Source organism: Corythoichthys intestinalis, chromosome 22, assembly GCF_030265065.1.
Source record: "Corythoichthys intestinalis isolate RoL2023-P3 chromosome 22, ASM3026506v1, whole genome shotgun sequence".
Lineage (NCBI taxonomy): Eukaryota > Metazoa > Chordata > Actinopteri > Syngnathiformes > Syngnathidae > Corythoichthys > Corythoichthys intestinalis.
The window spans coordinates 32,944,796-32,964,677 of record NC_080416.1 but is presented as its reverse complement, the minus strand read 5'-3'; the positions used below and the strand labels follow the sequence as shown (position 1 = coordinate 32,964,677).

The 19,882-nt window shown below is 40.8% G+C and overlaps 1 protein-coding gene across 5 annotated transcripts in view; it reads left to right on the top strand.

The window, feature by feature from the left end:
- The window catches only part of mindy1 (MINDY lysine 48 deubiquitinase 1), a 35,942-nt gene extending 16,473 nt beyond the window's left edge, over positions 1-19,469 (top strand). For 4 of the 5 annotated variants that reach the window (XM_057827592.1, XM_057827589.1, XM_057827590.1 and 1 more), the window contains 6 exons: positions 2,594-2,752; positions 2,813-2,915; positions 2,975-3,117; positions 18,726-18,926; positions 18,996-19,136; positions 19,201-19,466. In XM_057827592.1, the coding sequence (XP_057683575.1) occupies positions 2,594-2,752; positions 2,813-2,915; positions 2,975-3,117; positions 18,726-18,926; positions 18,996-19,136; positions 19,201-19,272 (819 nt within the window). In that variant the 3' untranslated portion in view covers positions 19,273-19,466. Of the gene's footprint in view, positions 1-2,593; positions 2,753-2,812; positions 2,916-2,974; positions 3,118-18,725; positions 18,927-18,995; positions 19,137-19,200 lie in introns of all 5 variants that reach the window. The other variant, XM_057827593.1, reaches the window with a different exon arrangement.
- The last annotated feature ends 413 nt before the right edge of the window (positions 19,470-19,882 follow it).

The window sequence follows — 19,882 nt, the reverse complement described above, 5'->3', positions numbered from 1 at the left end:
CTGTCTATCAGCTAGAATTCTGACCCTGAAACCCCTGTTAGTCCACCTATTAAAAGTCCACCTCCACTCCATGTATTATCCTGAATCAGATGCACTTGTTTGAGGTCGATGGCAGCATAAAGACACCTGTCCACCCCATACAATCAGTAAGACTCAAACTTGTAACATGGTCAAGACCAAAGAGCTGCCCAAAGACACCAGAGACAAAATTGTTTACCTCCGCGAGGCTGGAAAGGGCTACGGAGCAATTGCCAAGCAGCTTGGTGAAAAAAGGTCCACTGTTGGAGCAATCATTAGAAAATGGAAGAAGCTAAACATGACAATCAATCTCAATTGGAATGGAGCCTCATGTAAGATATCATCTCGTGGGGTCTCAGTGGTCCTAAGAAAAGTGAGGGATCAGCCCAGAACTACCTGACAGGAGTTGGTCAGTGACCTGAAAAGGGCAGGGACCACCTTTTCCAAGGTTACTGTTGGTAATACACTAGACGTCATGGTTTGAAATCATGCAAGGTTCCCCTGCTTAAACCAGCACATGTCAAGGCCCGTCTTATGTTTGCCAATGACCATTTGGATCATCCAGAGGAGTCATAGGAGAACGTTGTGGTGGTCATATGAGATCAAAATGGAACTTTTGGTTATAATTACAAGAACCGTGTTTGGAGGAAGAACAATGATGACTACTATCTCAAGAACACCATCCCTACTGTGAAGCATGGGGGTGGTTGCATTATGCTTTGGGGGTGTTTTTCTGCGCATGGGACAGGACGAGTGCACGGTATTAAAAAAGGTTGACTGTGGCCCCGTATTGTTATATTTTGGGGAACAACCTCCTTCCCTCAGTTAGAGCATTGAAAATGGGTCATGATTTGCTCTTCCAACATGACAATAGCCCGAAGCAGACAGCCAAGAAGGTTCTAGCATGGCCTAGCCAGTCTCCAGACTAGAAATAGAAAACCTTTGGAGGGAACTGAAACTTGGTGTTTCTCAACAACAGCCCCGAAACCTGACAGATTTAGAGAAGATTTGTGTGGAGGAATGGGCCAAATTCCCTGTTTCCATTTGTGAAAACCTGGTGAAGAACTACAGAAAGTGACTGACCTCAGTAATTGCAAAGGCTTCTGTACTAAATATCAGCTCTGATTTTCTCAGGGGTACAAATACTTATGAACCCCGGTACATTACAAATAATTGAAAAATCATGTAATGTGAGTTCTGGATTTTTTTTTTTTAGATTATGTTTTTATGGGTGGAAATGCATCTATGATTGAAATTTCAGACCTCTACCTATTTTCTAAGTCAAGTGGGTGAACTTGCAAAATCACAAGGGGTGCAAATACTTCTGCTCCTCACTGTACATGTCAACAACATGCCGCCCCTTCGAAGAGGAGGGATATCAGTTTGGTTTTTGGGCCAGCAGCAGCCACTGTAAGTCATGCAAAAATACGTCAATTTGTGGAGGTGGGAAACACACCGCTAATTTTTCTGGTGAAAGTCCGACCTGGATCCGAGTTAGCATAACATTAAACTGTGTGAACTTGCTCAACTGCAAAACTCGAGTCGGACGCTGTTTAGAGAGGCGTCCTTCTGTCTGTGTTTTCTACTGTTAACATTAATTAAACTATGAGAAATGTTGTGAACTCTGTTGGAAACTATGCAACCAGAACAATGTGAGCTGCTCCTCACTGTATGTACATGTGCGTTACGTGCGCTGTCACATCAATACAATATTATGCGATCCTCTTGACCAACAGGTCGTTTTAGTAGATGGTAGGCTAAAGTTCTCATTTTTGTGCCACTGTAAAACTTCAAATCTGAATAGGTACTGGCTAAGGTCGATGAATATTAGTCGTGGACCTCTCTGACTACGCCCATACTCAAAACTATGCATTTTTAATTGTACCAATATTTGGAAAAATGAATTAAAAAATCCTCCACGGAAACTTTAATAACTTTAATCAGGTTACAGTTCACATTTATGTGGTACTGTAAATCCACAATTCTAAATAAATTCTTGACAAGTCTGGTGAATCTTAGAAGTGGGTCTCTTTGACGAATCCCAGACTCAAACCTATGCATTTTTCCTGAACCAATATGTAGAACATTTGAATTAAATGTCCTAAATGTGGACTTCGTTCTGGTTACAGTTCTCATTTTTATGGAACTGTAAATCCAGTTTTGATTAACTTCTGGCCAAGATTAGTGAATATTAGTAGTGGTCTGTGTTGCTGGCTGGATGGTTTCCAACACTTTCCATGAAGTGGGCCGCTCTTTCAATGACTCCCGGACCACTCGCCCACCCCCAGTCGGCCTCTGATATCCACTGTCAATGGTGGACAGGAATTGACTTTGGTTCGTGCATTTAGAGGAGCAATCCATCACAGTTGGGTTGCTACAACGACAACTGTGCAGCTTACAATATGACGAACATGATGGAACAAATGACCTTGAGCAGCAGACCGTCAACTTGCTGAACAAGGTCACCGTAACGTGTTTCATCTCAAATCATTGGCAGCCATTGATAGGCATCCAAATCCAGGCCCTAACAAAAACGTTTCAATGTGTAACCAGACCAACTTTCCGCGTCCTTCAGAACATGAGCGACGCCATGGCGGTGTTGCCCAAACTTTCGACGGGCCTCGACGTCAACGTCCGCTTCACGGGCGTCACGGACTTCGAGTACACGCCCGAGTGCATCGTTTTCGACCTGCTGGACATTCCGCTCTACCACGGCTGGCTGGTGGACCCCCAGGTTGGTGAGACGCCGGCTCGGGCGATCTCCTTCACAACCTTGACCGTGCGTGGGCTTTAGAGTCCGGAGATGGTGGCCGCCGTGGGGAAACTCAGTTACAACCAGCTGGTGGAGAAGATCATCGAATACAAACACTCGACCGATAGCGTTCAAGTCAGCGAAGGTAACGTATTTGAAAAAGATCGCGTGATTGCAGTAAAGGAGTTAACCCTGGTGGCGCAGGTCTGGCGGCGGAGCACTTCCTGGAGACGACGGCCACTCAGCTGTCCTATCACGGTCTCTGCGAGCTCAACGCAGCGGCCAAAGAAGGAGAAACTTGCGTCTTCTTCCGGAACAATCACTTCAATACCATGATCAAACACAAGGTGGAGACACTCGCATTTCAATGACATTTAACTAGGACTTTTTGGGGAGGATTTCAGCTGTTTCAATATGAAATTTGGAGGTGGAAAATGAACCCAAAATTTACACATTGGTCCTTTAAGAAATGTGTGTATTTCAGGTCAATGTGTACAGACCGACGAAAATACTCGTTGGCGCATATTTAAGCAACACAAGGGAACTTTCCAACCTTTATTAACTCATTTGCTCCCAAAAACGTATAAATACTAAGGCTGTCAAACGATTAAAATTTTTAATCGAGTTAATTACAGCTTAAAAATTAATCGCAATTAATCGCAATTCAAACCATTTCTAAAATATGCCATATTTTTCTGTAAATTATTGTTGGAATGGAAAGATAAGACAAGATGGATATGTACATTCAACATACTTTACATAAGTACTGTATTTGTTTATTAAACAATGAATCAACAAGATGGCATTAACATTATTAACATTCTGTTAAAGCGATCCATGGATAGAAAGACTTGTAGTTCTTAAAAGAAAAATGTTAGTACAAGTTAGAGAAATGTTATATTAAAACCCCTCTTAATGTTTTCGTTTTAATAAAATTTGTAACATTTTCAATCAAAAAATAAACTAGTAGCCTGCCAGTGTTGATGTCAATAATTACTTACACAATGCTCATGGATGCTGAAGCCTATAAAATCAGTCGCACCCAAGCGCCAGCAGAGGGCGGCAAAACTCCATAAAACACAACAAGTGAGCGTTTCACTTTGTACTGTCATTTAAATCTCTCTGAGCGGGACATCAGCGTTAATTGCGTCAAATATTTTAACGTGATGAATTTAAAAAATTAATTAACGCCCGTTAACGCGATAATTTTGACAGCCCTAATAAATACATCCTATTTTTAATTGTTTCAGCGTCCCAAAAACGTATTTATACGTCTTTTACGTTCTTTTTTCACAAGAGACATCTCTAGGTTCTGATGCAAGTTCTCTCCAAAGCCCAACGGTCAAAATCCATTTTAAAGCAATAAAACTGGCATCTGGAGGGCAGTAGCGCATTTGATAAGAACTCATATCGGACCTTGAAAGGAAATGAATGAAGAGAAATAGTCAGGAAACGGAAGTTGGAAGAAGTAAGAAGGGTGACAAAAATGTGGAGAACGATGTAAGTTCCCTGCCCTAGGTGAATTCTGTTAGGAGAAAGATTAAAAAAAAAAAATCTATCTTGATGAGACAGACAGGCGGCGATGAGGGAAAAGTTTACCCCGGCAGTCACGGCCACAACAGCGTCATCTCTCAGTTAGTTATGTGTAAATAAATTGTTATTTTGCTATCAAAAGCTCTATTTGTCTTGTTGTTTATGTTCTTTTCTAGAAGAAAAACATTATTCAGATGTTAGGGATGTCACAAAAGCAAAAAATAGCTGTGTTAAAGTCAAAGTTATGTTTAAAATGTATGCTGTTACAAAAAGCTTAATTTCTGTTTTTTCATCAGAAATTGGAAAATTGCTCAAACTAAGCTATTTTCTAATGCTGATTTCTAAAGAATAGAAAAAGATATGAACTTACTTTTTTTCCTGCTGAAAGAAGCGAGTCTAATCTTTCTTTTGGTGGGTCCATGTACAGTGAGGAGAACACTGCCAATGGGTTTTCCAGTGTTTCAAATACTTGTTCTCCCCACTGTATGTACAGCAATAGAACAGAATTTTCTTTAGGCCTTGCAAAATTTCTCAAAATCCAGTAAAACAGCCGGGAGCTCCGGTGAAAATGGCTGGGAGTGAATGATTTAAATATTTTCATAGCATTTGTGATGATATGTCCAGAGGTGGGTAGAGTAACTAAAATTGTACTCAGGTAAAAGTAGCGCTAGCTTATATATGATCTTCATCAGGCTACCTGCGGGTTATTAAAAGTAATAAAAAAGCATTGAATTTAGTTTTCCATTATTAAAGGTATTCAAAGTATTAAATTAGCTGTTGTAAGTCTGGAATTTTTTCACCGTGGTCTTAATTTTCAAGAACATCTCAGTGCAACCTAAATTATAGCCGTGACAAAGTTTTTTTTTTTTTTTTAAATCCATAACGAAGATGAGGCATAGAATTTTTACGATGCACTGCACTACAAATCGAAATGCAACTCGTGCGTGCCAAACCACCACAACCGGCAAAACGGAGAATCCATCCACCTCTGCATCGGGAATGCGTACGTTTGTCGGTGGAACGAAAACCCTGCAGGCAGAAGTATTGTGGATTCTGAACACCAAAACAGACCACCATTCATATACTTCAAATGAGTCCATTGGTGATCTGTTTCGGATATTACGTCATTTTTGGTCGGCACTGGCTGTCACAATGTTGGTCATATTGCGTTTTGTTCCAGAGGGAGCGTGCCCGATGTCTTAACTGTCTTTTGTAATGAATTTTCAGTTGGCAGAAAAAAACCCGCACATTTTCTTAATGTTTAAATAGTTTACATATTTTTATGACCATTATAAATTCATTTACACAATGAAATAACGCTGGAAAAGTTTGTTAAACATAATGTTGCTCAAATCGTGTTTTTTTTTCCGGAGGGAGCATTCCCAACTTCGAAACTGCAGCCAATTTAAGCTCATCAAGACTTTTAGAGGTAAAATCGGGCCTAAAAAGTCCAGCCCGACCCGAACTGGTCCGCGGGTAATAAAGCCCGACCCGCATTTTGTGTGATAACATTTGTGACAATGTCTGCATAAAAGCCTGTCTTTTATAACGAATTCTCAGTTGGCAGAAAAAAAACCCCATAAAAGCCTGTCTTTTATAACGAATTCTCAGTTGGCAGAAAAAAAACCCGCACATTTTCTTAATGTTTGGCCTTGGTAAATGGTCTTGTACTTATATAGCACTTTTCCACCCTTCAAGGCGCTTTACACTATCTCGCCATCCACCTACTGGTGACGCAGCACCAGGAGCAACGTGGGGTTCAGTGTCTTGCTCAAGGACACTTAGACGAGTTCATCAGGGCAGAGAATTGAACCCACAACCTCTGGGCTGGGGGACAACTACTCTACCACTGAGCCACGCCTCCCCTGTTTAAATAGACTACAAATTTTTATGATCATTATAAATTTATTTACACAACGAAATGCTGGAAAAGTTGGTTAAATTTAAATAACAGATTCGGTTTTGCGGACTCGCGGAGGGGAAAATTAAAAAGGGCGTATAGGCACGCTCTGGCTCTGCAATGACCATACAGTGCCTTCTTTTTTTTTCCAATCCAAATTATTTATTTATTTATATAAGTATTCCTTAGTTTATCATTCATACATCGTTAATATATAGTTATTTCAAAAAGTTAGCGAGAAAGAACCCTGGCCCGGCCCAACGTAATAATTGACATTTTAATTTTGGTCATGTTTTCAGTTTAATTTAGCTGTTTCCAGCTTGCTATGTTTATAATTGCGATGTTTGTTTACCGCTTTTCCTTTTACTGCGAAGAAGGAAGAAGTTACATCGGCCGCCGCTATGATATTTAAGTCATCAACCATCTGCTGTGACCCATGAATTTAACGCCTGCTTTCACGCACACTGCTTCCCATGTCAGTCCACACGGGAAATTGTTTTCACACACAACTGCTGCACGGTTAAGTCCCGCAATATTCCCGTTGTTTTGGAGTATGTGATAGGGGCTCAAGTTACATCCAGATATTTTAGGTTGCAGTTTATGGGTCATGCGAAGGCAGTGGACCTGCTTAAACATTTCGGTTTGCCTTTCAAATGAATGTGAATTTCGCCGTTTTAACTGGAGAGTTAGCCATGTTCACTGGGGTCTTGGCAGGTGCACTAGCGGCTAGCCTGTTACAGAAGATGGCTGGTCTGAGTCCTGTCCTCCTCCTCTTTTTGTCCATAATTATTGTGTGCGTGTGTGTGTTCATTAAAATTCTGACAGACTTTATAATGTTACTTTAAATGTGTTTTAATTGTATCTTCAATATATGTGCATTCTTTTGTCAAACACACTTAGTAATTTAGGTTAAATTTGATGTTCTAAATAATGGGTGCGAGAAAAGTATTAATTTTCAGTTGAAATGGCATGAAAAAAGGTCTTAAAAGTCTTGAATTTAGATTTATCAATCCTGGGGGGACCCTGTTCATTCAGGAGTCATGCAAGGTGTCAGTAGCACACAAACCAACAGAAAAATGACATAAAAAAACACAGGAACACAAACTAGTAGTAAGTAGTAGTAGTAAGCTAGTAGCTTAGTGTCTGAGAACCTTAGTGAGTAGGAACCTCTTGGTACCTCATGATACGATGCGATTTGCAATACAAAGCTCATGATAACGGTGAAATGACAATATGGCGATACAACGATTATCGAAAGGTTGGTCAGGAAATCAATCTAGGATATTCTAAAAATAACTAAAAATTAAACAGAAAAACAACCTTCATTCGCTGCCACCCTCCCACTTCAAACGGATTGAACGTCTATGGCCGTCAGTGGCAGCCAATGTCTGGCAATGAGGTAAATTTGGCGCCATTTAAGGTCATTTACCTGTTGATTTTCAGTTACTTCCTGTTGATTTTGTTGTATTTTATGGGTCACTTCCTGTTTATTTTGAGTTACAGAACAGGAAGTGACCTGGAAATCACTCATATGAATAGGCAGTGACTCAAACTCAACAGGAAAGGACCTGTAAAAGAACAGCAAGTGACCTGTAAATGCCCTGAAAATCAGGCAGAATGACTGTGAATGCTCTGGTCTTGAATGAACGTTCCCAGTCTAAATGGATTGGGCCTCGAGCACCGTTAATGCAGCCTTAAAGAGCATACGACAGGAGAAAACAAGTCTTAAATAGCATTATTATGTGAATTAGAATCATATTTTGAGACGATTGGACTATATACTGTATAACAATTTAGCAAAGCGCAGATGACGAGAAATTAGTCTTTTAATCTGCCGGTTAGCTACGCCTACCATTATAGGGCTCTAGCGTCCTCAACAGGTGGATGACGTCAGCGGGAGACTGGGCTCTTCGGTTTTACTAGTCAGCCCATTTAGGGGGAATTATTCAGAACGAGGAAAACGCGACGAAGAGAGCCGCAAAGTGTCATTGTTTCAGTCTCTCTACTCCAATATTTTTACAGGATATTCTTTTTATCCAAGTATTTTTTTCCCCAATTGCTAAATAAATGGCATGGTCATGACAAATAACAGTCTTGGGCTAAATGGAATATGAAATAATAAAAATGCACTTATTCAGGACGACATGGCAAAATTACTCCATAATGGTCAAAACTGTCGACTTCATCTTTACTTTTGCACCTCCCGAACGATATTTTATGACACCTAAATCGGACATATGTCATTTCCCTTCCCCGGCGTCAGAGAATGTAAACAAACCAAGAGGCGTGACAGCTAGCCGACATGTTAACCCGAACCGAGTGATGTTTCAAAGTCTACGAAGCGGAAAATCACACATAATTAGCCTGGATGTTTCGACATGACGACTGGGTTGTCGATTGTCTTCGCCGGAGAGCAATTTACAGTTCGTTCCCCGGAGGAGGGCGGCTGCAGTTGTTGTGCAGCTAGCGTGCAGCTAATGTGCATGAGGAGAGCTTTTTACATGTCTATCAATGATCAAACGTAAGTAGTCCTTAATTTAAAGAAAGTTTGTAGTGTTTACTCTGTAATCGCTGTATTCGCGGCTATTTTTAACTCAAAGTTGCAATTTCTGATCGGTCGGAAAATTTGACAGAACACCTGGCACATGAGCACAATAAGCCGAATATAGTGCTCTCCCGGCGGGTGGATGTGCGACAAGCCGCCGGTGTTGTGCCAAAAAATAGCCTCCTCGCATGCATGTCAGCCACAAAATGCAAGCCACCTACATATTAAAATGATCCCAGTATTTGACATATTACAAAACACTATGTTTACTTACTTCCACGTAAGTCCAATGGTCCCACAGTAGTAGGGCTTGTTTTGGCCAATATCCACGGTGAATGGGAACCTTTTGAAACTCCAAAAAGGCGCACACGCCTCTCCCTCATACAGGAAGATTTTTCTGCAGCCGTTTGGCTGGCGTGATGCGAAAAATAAACGTATTAATCCGCAAAATCAGCTGAATCCTTAGTCCTCATACACAACAGTACGACTGTATAGTGAAGAGGACGCCTTCATCCGTACATGTCACAACGCCCCCTTTCTCAACTCGAGACTGTTGCCGGAAGTCACTCGATTTCATGGCGCGGGATTCAAAAAACTAAATAAATACAGCGATCGCTTCCACACACATCCAAGTGGTCCATATCATTCAGGAGCATAAAATACCGCGTGTATTATGAAATAAACATGCTTTTTCGTGTCACATGCACTTTAGAGTTAACAGACACTACCCAGAAAGCAGACAGACGTTGAAAATATGTTGGATCAACATTCCGCTGTTGAGCTTATATCGTTGAATCAACGTCACTTTTGCACCATCAATTAATGTTGTTTCAATCCTTACAAAACCTAAACGTCATTTCGATTATTAACTCTATCACTCCCAGCCATTTTCACCGGAGCAAGGCCCTTTGCCGTTTTACTGTATTTTAACTGATTTTGCAAGGCCGACAGAAAATTCTGTTCTATTGCTATATAAACATGGAACCCACTAAAAGAAAGATTAGACTCTCTTCTTTCAGCGAGAAAAGAAAGTAAGTTCATACCTTTTTCCATTCTTTAGAAATCAGCATTAGAAAATAGCTTAGTTTGAGCAATTTTCCAATTTCTGATGAAAAAACTGAAATTGAGCTTTTGTGAAAGCATAAATTTCAAACATAACTCTGACTTTAACACAGCTATTTTTTGCTTAAGTTACATCCCAAACATCTGAATAATGTTTTCCTTTTACAAAATAACACAAACAAAAAGACAAATCGAGCTTTTGATAGCAAAGTAACAATTTATTTACACATAACTAACTGAGAGATGTTGTAGTTGCGACAGCCGGGTTAACTTTTCCCTCAGCGCTGCCTGTCTCATAAAGGCGGAGGTTTTTTTTGTCTCTGCGGGGTCTGCTCGGCGAGCAGCACGTACTCAACGACATCGTCCGCTGCACTGGTGGTCATGGTTGTTCTGCTCGGTCGTCCAGCGCCTGGCATCCCGGGCATCCTCTTGGTTGATCTGCTCGGTCATCCGCCGCCTGGCATCCTTCCGCCGGCGCCCTGGCCGTGTGGCCCGGCCGTTTCATTGCCGTTGAAATGCGTTGCAGGTGTTACCAAATGCACTACTTCCCTCCAATGGCCTCCAATTTTATTGCTTTAAAATGGATTTTCAGCTTTGTGCTTTGGAGCTCAGTTGAATCAGAACCCAGAGATGTCTCTAATGAAAAAAAAATTTAAAAGACGTATAAATACGTCTTTGGGACACTGAAACAATTAAAAGTAGAACGTATTTATACTTTTTTGGGAGCAAATGAGTTAATAATATTGGAATAACGCTGAATCAATGTTATGTTTTCGACCAAAACGCCTGCTCATCCATAATTCAATTACTTTTCAATCATATTTCCCGGTCAATCATAAATCAACTATTTGCCAACATTAGTTCAACTATAAAACAGTGTTAACCCAACCATCCCCTGACATACTATGGAACAAAGTAGAGCTGAAACGAATACTCGAGCAACTCGAGTAACTCGAGTTTAAAAACTGATCCGAGTAATTTTATTCACCCCGAGGAGTCGTTTAATTTTGCCAGCTCTAAGCATCCCGTTTTCCCCGGACTACTTTTAATGCGGGACAACGCGCTGACGTCACGTGCGTGGAGGAAGAAGCAAAAAAAATTTTTTTTTAAATTACCGCCGCCGACCAGTGTTGTTAATCTTACTGAAAAAAAGTAATTAATTATAGTTACAAATTACTTCTCCCAAAAAGTAATTGCGTTAGTAACTCAATTACCTGAATGTAAGAGTAATTAGTTACTTGGCAAAGTAATTGGTGATAATTACTTTTTTTTTTCCCCTCAAAAAAAAAGAAAAAAAACCATTGGCCACACTATGTGAAGTTTTTTGTGAAGGTTTTTGGTACAATTGGCCCGAGCCCAATTCTTTACCCTAATTTACCCTTTACCCTGAATCAACTGTAAAAAGTTGTTAAAATTGCTCCCATTATTGCATTTGTTCCCTTCTCTCTACTTTCGACATATGAAAGTTTTAAAACTGTTTCATCATTTAAAGATAGATTCAAGTCAAGATTTTGCCGATTTAGAAGTATTTATATAAAAAGATTTAAAAAAGATAAAATGTTACTTAGGTTCGCTAGGAAGGTTCTCTACAACAGAGCCGTCCTAAAAAGTCTACTGCTTTAAGATGGCGACTGTCTACTAACGCATTTAGTGCCATGCAGTGTTGTTAATTTTACTTTTAAAAAGTAATTAATTACAGTTACAAATTACTTCTCCCAAAAAGTAATTGCGTTAGTAACTCAGTTACCTGAATGTAAGAGTAATTAGTTACTTGGCAAAGTAACTAGTGATATGTTTTTTTCTTTCTCAAAAAAAAAAAACACACACACACAGGTCACACAATGTGAAGCTTAAAGTGTTTGGGGGACAATTGGCCCTAGCCCAATTCTTTACCCTCCACTTAACTAGACACAAGGGTATTGCGATAACTAGCTAGTAACCTTTGCTATGTGTGGAAGTCATTTAAAGTTGTGAATCAATCGTTAAAGTTGTTAAAAATTTCTCCCGTTTTTGCATTAGTTCCCTTCTGTCTACTTTAAACATGTGTAAGTTTTAAAACGGTTTCATCATTTAAAGATAAATTTAAGTTAAGATTTTGCCGACTTAGGAGCATTTTAGATTTTAAAAAATTACTTAGGTTCGCTAGGAAGGATCTCTACATCAGGGCCTTCCTGAGAGGTCTACTGCTTTAAGATGGCGGCTGTTTACAAACGCATGTAGTCCTTAAAACATGTTGGCAGTGCAGCAGTGTCTATCATTTGCATCTAGTTCTATAATATGATATCTACCGTGTCATATGGGCGTAGTTTGTCGGCTATGGCTGCAGTCAGGTATTATTGGAGCCACCTAGCATCGCGGTTGCAACGGCGTCTTCCCCACTCCTGCTCTGCTCTCGTCCCCGTGAGTCCGTTTCTCTCAGACTTTTTTTTATTCAACCAACTTAGTAACGCATAGTAACGCACGCCTTTCCCGCCTCAGTAACGGTAACGGCGTTGCCAAGATGAGAAAAGTAATTTATTAGATTACTCATTACTGAAAAAAATAACGCCGTTAGTAACGCCGTTATATTGTAACGCCGTTATTAACAACACTGCCGCCGACAGCCGCTACAAACTGCGCCGATGTTGCTAAAAACTATACCCGCATGATGCTAGTTTGGTAGCAGGTAGTGTCCGATGCATCTCATAGATATCGCATACATTTAGGACTAGATGCGAAATGACAGACTCGACCGCGTCTGGGCAACATTAGTAAACAGCCGCCATCTTTAAGCAGTAGACTTCTCATCGCTAATAAATATAACGTTACTGTCACATGCTCACGTAACGTTAGCCCTTCGGAGGGCTAAGTTTCTATTGCTTATGACCACTGTCGATGCGTGGCTAACGTGTCTTACATACAGGCTTGATTTAATCTGTAAAAACACAGCGCTGTAGCGTGATGAGGGTGTAAAATTCAAACATAATAAAGCTAACTGTCAGTTTTAGCTCAGTAGTCATTGCTGAATAAATATGCTCCAATACAGCAGGTATCATACATTTATTTTGAACACTGCAAAAACTCAAAATCCTACCAGTACTTACAGTTTAGACAAACTTAAAACTTAACTTAAAAATAGCTTGACACAAATGGAAACTAAATTGAAACACGTGGGAAAAACACGTAGCTTTCAAGTGATGTGTGTTATCAAGCGTAATTACATTTTTTAGGTTAGATATATATATATATGTATGTATATATGCAGTGGGGAGAACAAGTATTTGATACACTGATATATGTATGTGTGTGTAAGGTCTAGAATTTTTTGAGTGAAAGCAGTTAATTTTTTTTTTCTAGTCACATCTTAGTTGCAATTGTTGGCTGTTTTCAACAATGTACATCGAAAATAAAGACATTGATTGACTGAAAATGGTTCAATATTGGATTTAATGTCTTTTTTTCTCGTGTACAGGGTGACCCAAAAAAAAGTTTACACTCAGTTGACTGCTTGTTTAAAAGCCATTGAAACATATCTAAATAGGTTGTCATGCTTAAGTGATTCATTAAAGTCACTCAATGCAGCTGGTAATCTCTCGTCTCTACAATTCCTGTGCTTCTGCTGAAAATGAAGAAAACTTTAGCAGTACATGAATTGCTGCGTGCCGGTCTGACACCTACTGAGATTGCAGCAAATCTGAGAATATCCAGATGTGCAGTCTACAAAGTTAAAAAGAAGCTGAAAGATACTGGAACAGCCTCACGAAAACCTGGGTCTGGAAAACCCGATCTGTGCGGACCAAAAAGTTGATTGACAAGGTGACATGGCCACCCCAGAGTCCAGATCTCAATCCCCTGGATTATAGCATATGGGCAACTGTGGAGGACAGTGCCTGTAAGAAGCCACACCCTTCTGTGGCAGCCTTGGAGAGGTCCATTGTTAGATCTTGGGAAAAGATGACAGCATCCTACATAAAGAAGACCTGTCAAGCATTCCGCAGGCGCCTGGAGGCTGTTGTGACACTTAAGGGAGGACACATTGAAAAATAGAGTGTACTGTACATGTTCTTTACAATAATGTATAATTTGTGATTCAATTCTAATTCTAAGCTGAATAAACATGGCATTAAAGTTGTATTATGGCAGTGTAAACTTTTTTTTGGGTCACCCTGTATATGCATAATTGCTCTTTACCTAAAAAAAATGTTTTCTCCGATTACTCGATAGAATTTTCAGTCGATTACTCGATTACTAAAATATTCGATAGCTGCAGCCCTAGAACAAAGTTTTTTTAACGTCACTTCACCTCGAAAATTTTGATGTCAATGATTTTGATGGAAAATCAAGGTTTGTTCAATGCTATCTGGGTATTATGGTTGAAGATATTGGTAGCAACTTGTTGGTTCCTTTTTATTTTTATTTTTTTGAGACATTCACTCCTTTTTAAAACGACATTTCGATTCTTGGCAGGAGCATATCGATAACCTTTTGGGATACAAAGTAGCACGATATATCACCATTTCGATATTTTGTCACACCCCTACTTTAAATACCTTTTACTCTTGCGCGATCTTGCAATCCTCGCTTGAACCAATCGAGCCGCTCCACAGACGTGCTGTTCGTATAACGCGTCCTATGGAAATTGACGGAGCATTCGTGGTGCGTTACCGCGCTGGCATCGCTGATGCGCTATAGGCGTGCCTGGTGTGTTACCAGGGTTAGTGTTGCTATAATTCTTGCTCCCACCAAGAAATTCTCAATTGACTGCCATTATTGGGACCGCAATTTACCAACAGATCCTCTTGACACAGGGTTCAGGATGAAAGCATTTTTTTCAAAAGCTTTTTGAATTTGAATAGAACTTTTGCCGTTTTTGCAGCACATTTTCTCCTCTACACAACCTCCAAAGTACTTATTAATTTTTCGCCCATCTTAAAATCCACAGGAAGTGACTCAAAATCAACAGGAAACCTGAAATGACCCAAAATGACCTCGTTGCTTGGCATTGGCTGCCACTGACGGCTATAGACGTGGGAGGGGCCCGTTTGAAGTGGGAGGGGTTCATTAGCTGCCACCCTCCTAGTTCAAATACAGTACCTGACAAAAGTCTTGTCACTTGTCCATTTTGCAGAAACAACTGCTAATAACCTGACTTTTAATTATTCAATTGGTTTCAGAAGTGGCTCATATGAAAGGCAAGACCCTCCCAAATGATGTTGAATGTACAAAAATATATTTGTTTCACTGAAAAAAGATTGATCATTTAATGAAGACATAAAGGTCCAATTTTGGCAAGACAAAAGTTTTGTCGCCTACAGAATGTAGTGTGAAAATTAAACAAAATATGTACTTCAAATAAAAAAATATGTTACATAACTTAAGCGAATTAAGTAGTGGTGCTGTGAGATCCAAATTTAATATTTTGTATGACTTCCATGGGCTTCGGCAAGGATTCATACAATTTATTGATGAAGTAATAAGGAACATCAAAGAAAGTCTTCCATGAGAGTTCATCAACATTCTTGGGTTTCGTCTTCCATGCTTCCGCTTTCATCCTGTTCATGTCTGGTGACTGGGCCGGCCAGTTGTGGAGGATCTTGATCTTCTTTGCCTTGAGGAACTTTGAGGTAGAGATTGAAGTATGAGATGGAGCACCGTCTTGCTGAAGAATTTGTCCCTTTTTATGGTTAGGAATGTAAGAGGCAGCTAAGATTTGTTGATATTTCAGACTATTTATCTCTCAGGGTTCAGACAATTAAAAAACCGTGTGGCATTTGCAAAGGCCCACAGCCTGTCAAAAGGACGGACGCTGGAAAAGTGGGAAAAGGTGGATTTTTCTGATGAATCTTCCATTGAATTGCACCACAGTCGCTGCAAATATTGCAGGAGACCTATTGGAGCCCGCATGGATCAGAGATTCACTCAGAAAACAGTGAAGTTTGGTGGTGGCAAAATCATGGTCTGGGATTACATCAAGTATGGGGGTGTACGAGAGATCTGCAGGGTGGAAGGCAACATAAATAGTCTGAAATATCAACAAATCTTGTCCCCATAAAAAGGGACAAATTCTGCAGCAGGGTGGTGCTCCATCGCATACTTCAGTCTCTACCTCAAAGTTCCTCAAGGCAAAGAAGATCAAGATCCTCCACGACTGGCCAGCCCCGTCACCAGACATGAACAGGATGAAAGAGGAAGCATGGAAGACGAAACCAAAAGAATGTTGATGAACTCTGGGAGGCATGCAAGACTGCTTTCTTTGATGTTCCTGATGACTTCATCAATAAATTGTATGAATTTTTGCCGAAGCCCATGGAAGTCACACAAAATATTACATTTGGATTTTACAACACCACTACTTAATTCGCTTATGTTATGTAACTTAGTTTTGTATTTGAAGTACATATTTTGTTCAATTTTCACACTACTTTTTGTAGGCCACAAAACTTTTGTCTTGCCAAAATTGGACCTTTATGTCTTCATTAAATGACAAATCTTTTTTTCAGTGAAACAAATATATTTTTGTACATTCAACATCATTTCATATGAGCCATTTCTGAAACCAATTGAATAATTAAAAGTCAGGTTATTAGCAATTGTTTCTACAAGATGTATAAGTGACAAGACTTTTGTCAGGGACTGTAGGTTGGCTGTCTACCAATGATAAACTTACAGCAGAAGGATGAAAAGAGCTTGTTTATCTGTTTATTTGTTGTTTTGTAGAATATCCTAGAAGGATTTCCTGACCAATGTATCGATAATCGTTGTATCGCAGTATCATGAGATCATCGTTATTGTGAGCTTTGTATTGCAAATCGTATCATGAGGTACTAGGAGGTTCCATCCTGTACTACATACACTTGGTCATATTTCCTTGTCCTAGCTCGTTATACAGTGGAGTAATTAAGTATTTATTCAACCACTAATTGTGCAAGTTCTCCCACTTGAAAATATTAGAGAGGACTGTAATTGCCAACATGGGTAAACCTCAACCATGAGAGACAGAATGTGGGGAAAAAAAACTGAAAATCACATTGTTTTATTTTTAAATAATTTATTTGCAAATCATGGTGGAAAATAAGTATTTGGTCAATACCAAAAGTTCCTCTCGTTACTTTGTTATGTACCCTTTGTTGGCAATAAGGGAGGCCAAACATTTTCTGTAACTCTTCACAAGCTTTTCACACACTGTTGCTGTTATTTTGGCCCATTCCTTCATGCAGATCTCCTCTAGAGCGGTGATGTTTTGGGGCTGTCGTTGGGCAACACGGACTTTCAACTTCCTCCACAGATTTTTTATAGGGTTGAGATCTGGAGACTGGCTAGGCCACTCCAGGACCTTGAAATGCTTCTTACGAAGCCACTCCTTTGTTGCCTTGGCTGTGTGTTTGGGATCATTGTCATGCTGAAAGACCCAGCCACGTCTCATCTTCAATGCCCTTGCTGACAGAAGGAGATTTTCACTCAAAATCTCTCGATACATGGCCCCATTCATTCTTTCCTTTACACAGATCAGTCGTCCTGGTCCCTTTGCAGAAAAACAGCCCCAAAGCATGATGTTTCCACCCCCATGCTTCACAGTGGGCATGGTGTTCTTCGGATGCAATTCAGTATTCTTTCTCCTCCAAACACGAGAACCTGTGCTTCTATCCTGGCGGCGCATTGTGTTACTGATAGTAGCCCTTGTTATGAGATCTTGCATGGAGCCCCAGATCGAGGGAGATTATCAGTGGTCTTGTATGTCTTCCATTTTCTAATAATTGCTCCCACAGTTGATTTCTTTACACCAAGCGTTTTACCTATTGCAGATTCAGTCTTCCCAGCCTGGTGCAAGTCTACAATTTTGTCTCTGGTGTCCTTCGACAGCTCTTTGGTCTTGGCCATAGTGGAGTTTGGAGTGTGACTGACTGAGTTTGTGGACAGGTGTCTTTCATACCGATAATGACTTAAAACAGGTGCCATTAATACATGTAACGAGTGGAGCCTCGTTAGAAGTTAGACCTCTTTGACAGCCAGAAATCTTGCTTGTTTGTAGGTGACAAAATACTTATTTTCCACTCTAATTTGGAAATAAATTCTTTAAAAATCCAAACAATGTGATTTTCTCTTTTTTTCCCCACATTCTGTCTCTCATGGTTGAGGTTTACCCATGTTGACAATTACAGGCCTCTCTCATCTTTTCAAGTAGGAGAACTTGCACAATTGGTGGTTGACTAAATACTTATTTGCCCCATGAACGAATGAACGAATGTTCATTCGCTGCCACCCTCCCAGTTCAAATGGATTGGACGTCTACAAGTGATAAACTCATTCCAATTCACAGCAGAAGCTGACCAGGGAAAGTGGGGGACGGGGGTGGGGGAGTCCATAAGCTAAGTGATTGAAAGGGGTAGAGTGTACACAAATCAGCTCTGTGATCTAGAACCCAGTAATCGTGTGAATCCCTTGTGAGTGTAAGCCCGTTGGCGACCGACCCTACACCGCCCCATCACCAGTCTCGGCACCGGGACCCCCCACCCGAGCGCGCCCTATCACATTCAGTCGCATGCGAGCCCCACCAAGCGCGCGACAACCACGCAGACGAGCGGAGACGCCACGCGGGCGCCAACAAAAAAAGATACACGTTGTATCACCATATTGTCAGATCATTGTTATCATGTGCTTTGTATCGCAAATCGTATCGTATCATGAGGTACCAAGAGGTTCCCACTTCTAGTTCCCACTCCTATTTGAGAAGTACTGCATTACAGTAATGTGATTCATGACTTTAAATCAGATTAAAAAAAAAGAAACAAAATTGTAATTTTGTTAAGAAATGGTGGACCAGGCCACATAATAGACATAAATCTCTTTCAACTGAAAAAACTTTTTCAGGTTTTCATGATTATATCTGTAGTTTAGCTCATGAGAATCACCTGCCTTGACCCGGTTCTGCCACTCAGGGCCACCTGTACCTGCTGGTGACGGACCAGGGCTTCCTGTGCGAAGACGGTCTGGTGTGGGAGTCCCTGCACAACGTGGAAGGAGACGGAAACTTCTGCGACTCCAACTTTCGCCTGTGTCACCCTCCTCAGAGGCTGGCGGCGGCTTCCGGAGGCCTCTCGCCGCCCGGCGACCAAAAACAGCGCCGCCAGATCGACCAGGTAGCTCCGCGGGCTATTCCCGTCACGTTTCCGATCGTGAAACGGGACTACCTCTCGTGTGCGCGTCAGGACTACCTGGTGGCGGTCTCCTTGCAGCGGGAGAATGGCAGAGAGCCCGCCGGGAACCTCAGCGACCTGGAGTTGGCTCGACAGCTGCAACAGGAAGAGTACCAACAACAGCAACAGGGTCCGCAGCAGGCAACCGCGCAGGTAATTTCGGTCACGTTTGCGAGTTCGGGAGCCACAGTTGAATCCCGTCCTCATGTGTCCGTAGGTCAGAGGTCAAGGCTCGCAGCAGAGCACAGCCAGGAGAAGAGAAAAAGACTCCGACTGCGTCATCCTTTAACCCGTCCGCCCCGTAAACGCACTAAAATGCCAAATGCTTTGTGAAGGAAGGTCACGTGTCATAATGAGCTCCGCCCACTCGCTTGTGCGCTAACTGAGGCCTCGCGCCAGCCTTCCTCCGTTGTTTGCTCGGCTTTTATTTATACTAAAATAAAGATGTTATACAAGTTGTCATGTTCCGTTTTTTAACAAAATTCAAATTTTAGTATCGGAGCTGCAATAAATATAGACGACAGTATCGTGCAAAAGTTTGAATTTTTAAAGATTTTCCTTTGTAAATCAGTGATTGGAAGAAAGCATTCAGTTAAATACCGTATTGGCCCGAATATAAGAATGTGTTTTTTGCATTGAAATAAGACTGAAAAAGTGGGGGTCGTCTTATATTCAAGAATGTGTTTTTTGCATTGAAAAAGTGGGGGTTGTCTTATATTCGCGGTCTAGACATTATACCCATTCACGACGCTAGATGGCGCCAGATATCATTGAAGTGATGTTCTGTCATGACAGATCTCTGCTACTCTCAAGTTTAACCAGTTTGCATTATTTTATTGCAATGTTTTTCCTAATTCAGATTTGTTTCAAGACTACAGTTACAGTTAGACTTCACTATG